This window comes from Pezoporus wallicus, unplaced genomic scaffold (assembly GCF_028554395.1).
Source record: "Pezoporus wallicus isolate ANWC-B61680 ecotype Strahan unplaced genomic scaffold, APGP_CSIRO_Pwel_v1 contig_10880, whole genome shotgun sequence".
Classification (NCBI taxonomy): domain Eukaryota; kingdom Metazoa; phylum Chordata; class Aves; order Psittaciformes; family Psittacidae; genus Pezoporus; species Pezoporus wallicus.
In genome coordinates, this window is record NW_026639038.1 from 1 (window position 1) to 2,500 (window position 2,500).

General features: G+C 64.9%; 1 protein-coding gene across 1 annotated transcript in view; it reads left to right on the forward strand.

The window, feature by feature from the left end:
- Positions 1 to 322: 322 nt before the first annotated feature.
- The window catches only part of CFP (complement factor properdin), a gene marked incomplete at its 3' end in the record, with an annotated part of 4,134 nt that continues 1,956 nt past the window's right edge, over positions 323 to 2,500 (forward strand). Inside the window, exons 1-2 of the mRNA XM_057413513.1 lie at positions 323 to 518; positions 1,833 to 2,009. Coding sequence (XP_057269496.1) covers positions 323 to 518; positions 1,833 to 2,009 — 373 coding nt within the window. The remainder of the gene's footprint in view (positions 519 to 1,832; positions 2,010 to 2,500) is intronic.

Here is a 2,500-nt window from a genome sequence, read left to right on the forward strand (position 1 = left end):
GGGTACCATTGGGTGCCATCGGGTGCCTTCGGGTGCCATCGGGTGCCATTGGGTTCCATTGGATGCCATTGGGTTCCATTGGATGCCATTGGGTACCATTGGGTGCCATTGGGTGCCATTGGGTGCCATTGGATGCCATTGGATGCCCTTGGATGCCATTGGGTACCGTTAGGTACCATTGGATGCCATCGGGTGCCATTGGGTTCCATTGGATGCCATTGGGTACCATTGGATGTCATTGGATGCCATTGGTTGCCCTTGGATGCCATTGGGTACCATTGGGTTCCATTGGGTACCATTGGGTACCATTGGGTTCCATTGGATGCCATCGGGTGCCATCGGGTCCCCTCTCCCCCCACATCCCAGGAGGGGCTCCTGGGGGCCCTGGGGGCCCTGGGCCGGCTGCTCCGTGAGCTGTGGGGAGGGGACCCAGCGCCGGGGCCGGAGCCGCAGCCCCACGGGGGACGAGGAGCCCAGGGACTGGGAGCTGAGAGCGTGCGAGAGGCCCTGCTGCCCTGGTGTGGGGGGACATGGGGGGTATGGGGGGGTACATGGGGGGGGGGTATGGGGGGGACATGGGGGACATGGGGGGAGACATGGGGGGGACAATGGGGGTACATGGGGGGACATGGGGGAGATGGGGGGGTACATGGGGGGGACATGGGGGGACATGGGGGGTACATGGGGGTACATGGGGGGGAACCAGGGTACATGGGGGGAACATGGGGGGACATGGGGGGGACATGGAGGGGTATGGGGGGGTATGGGGGGGGGACATGGGGGGGGTATGGGGGGGGACATGGGGGGGTATGGGGGGGATATGGGGGGGACATGGGGGGAATATTGGGGAGACATGGGGGGCACATGCAGGGGTATGGGGGGCATAGGGGTACATGGGGGGCATAGGGGGGACTTGGGGGGACATGGGGGGGATCATTGGGGGTCCATGGGGTGTACCGGGGGGATATGGGGGCCGCATAGGGGAGGGCATGGGGGGGACATGGGGGGGCATAGGGGGGAACTTGGGGGGATATGGGGGGGGTACATGGGGGGCATAGGGGGGACAAGGAGGGAACATGGGGGGACATTGGGGGGACATGGGGAACATGGGGGGACATGGGGGGCACAGGAGGGTACATGGGGGGACATGGGGGGCACAGGAGGGTACATGGGGGGAACATGGGGGGACATGGGGGGCACAGGAGGGTACATGGGGGGGCATGGGGGGACATGGGGGGCACAGGAGAGGACATGGGGGGCACAGAAGGGTACATGGGGGGAACAGGGGGGGACATGTGGGGCCCACAGACAGGGGGGGGCATGGGGGGACATGGGGGGCACAGAAGGGTACATGGGGGGTTACGGGGGGATATGGGGGGCACAGAAGGGTACATGGGGGGACATGGGGGGCACAGAAGGGTACATGGGGAACATGGGGGGATATGGGGGACACAGGAGGGTACATGGGGGGGACATGGGGGGCACAGAAGGGTACATGGGGGGGGCATGGGGGGGTTACGGGGGGGGATATGAAGGGTACATGGGGGGTACATGGGGGGACATGGGGGGCACAGAAGGGTACATGGGGAACATGGGGGGACATGGGGGGCACAGAAGAGTACATGGGGGGACATGGGGGGCACAGGAGGGGACATGGGGGGGTTACGGGGGGGATATGGGGGACACAGGAGGGTACATGGGGGGACATGGGGGGCACAGGAGTGTACATGGGGGTGTTACGGGGGGGATATGGGGGGCATTGGGGGGGATATGGGGGGGAGGGGACATGGGGGTGACCCCACACTCACCCCTGCCCCCCTCCTCCCCCGCAGAGCCGGGGGGCTGGAGCCCGTGGTCGCCGTGGGGCAGCTGCTCCGTGACTTGTGGGGCAGGGACGCAGGGGCGGAGCCGGGCGTGCGCTGACCCCGCCCCCAGCTGCGGGGGGGGCTGCGGCCCCGGGGAGGCCGAGGAGAGGAGGGGGTGCGAGGGGGGGACCCCCAAGTGTCCTGGTGAGGGGGGAGGGGAATGGGGGGGGGAGGGGGATGGGGCGGGGAGGGGGATGAGGATGGGGAATGAAGGGGGGGGAGGGGGGGGTGGGATGAGGATGAATGAGGGGGATGATGAATGGGGAGGGGGATGATATCAGTGGGGGGGATGATCAATGGGGGGGGATGATGATCAATGGGGGGATGGTGATCAGTGGGGTGATGATCAATGGGAAAGGGGATGATGATCAATGGGGGGGATGATCAATGGGAGGGATGATGAATGGGGGGGATGATGATCAATGGGGGGGATGATCAATGGGGGGGATGATGATCAATGGGAGGGATGATGAATGGGGGGATGATGATCAATAGGGGGGAGGATGATGAATGGGGGGGATGATGATGAATGGGGGGATGATGATCAATGGGGGGATGATGATCAATGGGAAGGGGGATGATGAATGGGGGGATGATGATGGGGGGATGATGAATGGGGGGGATGATGAATGGGG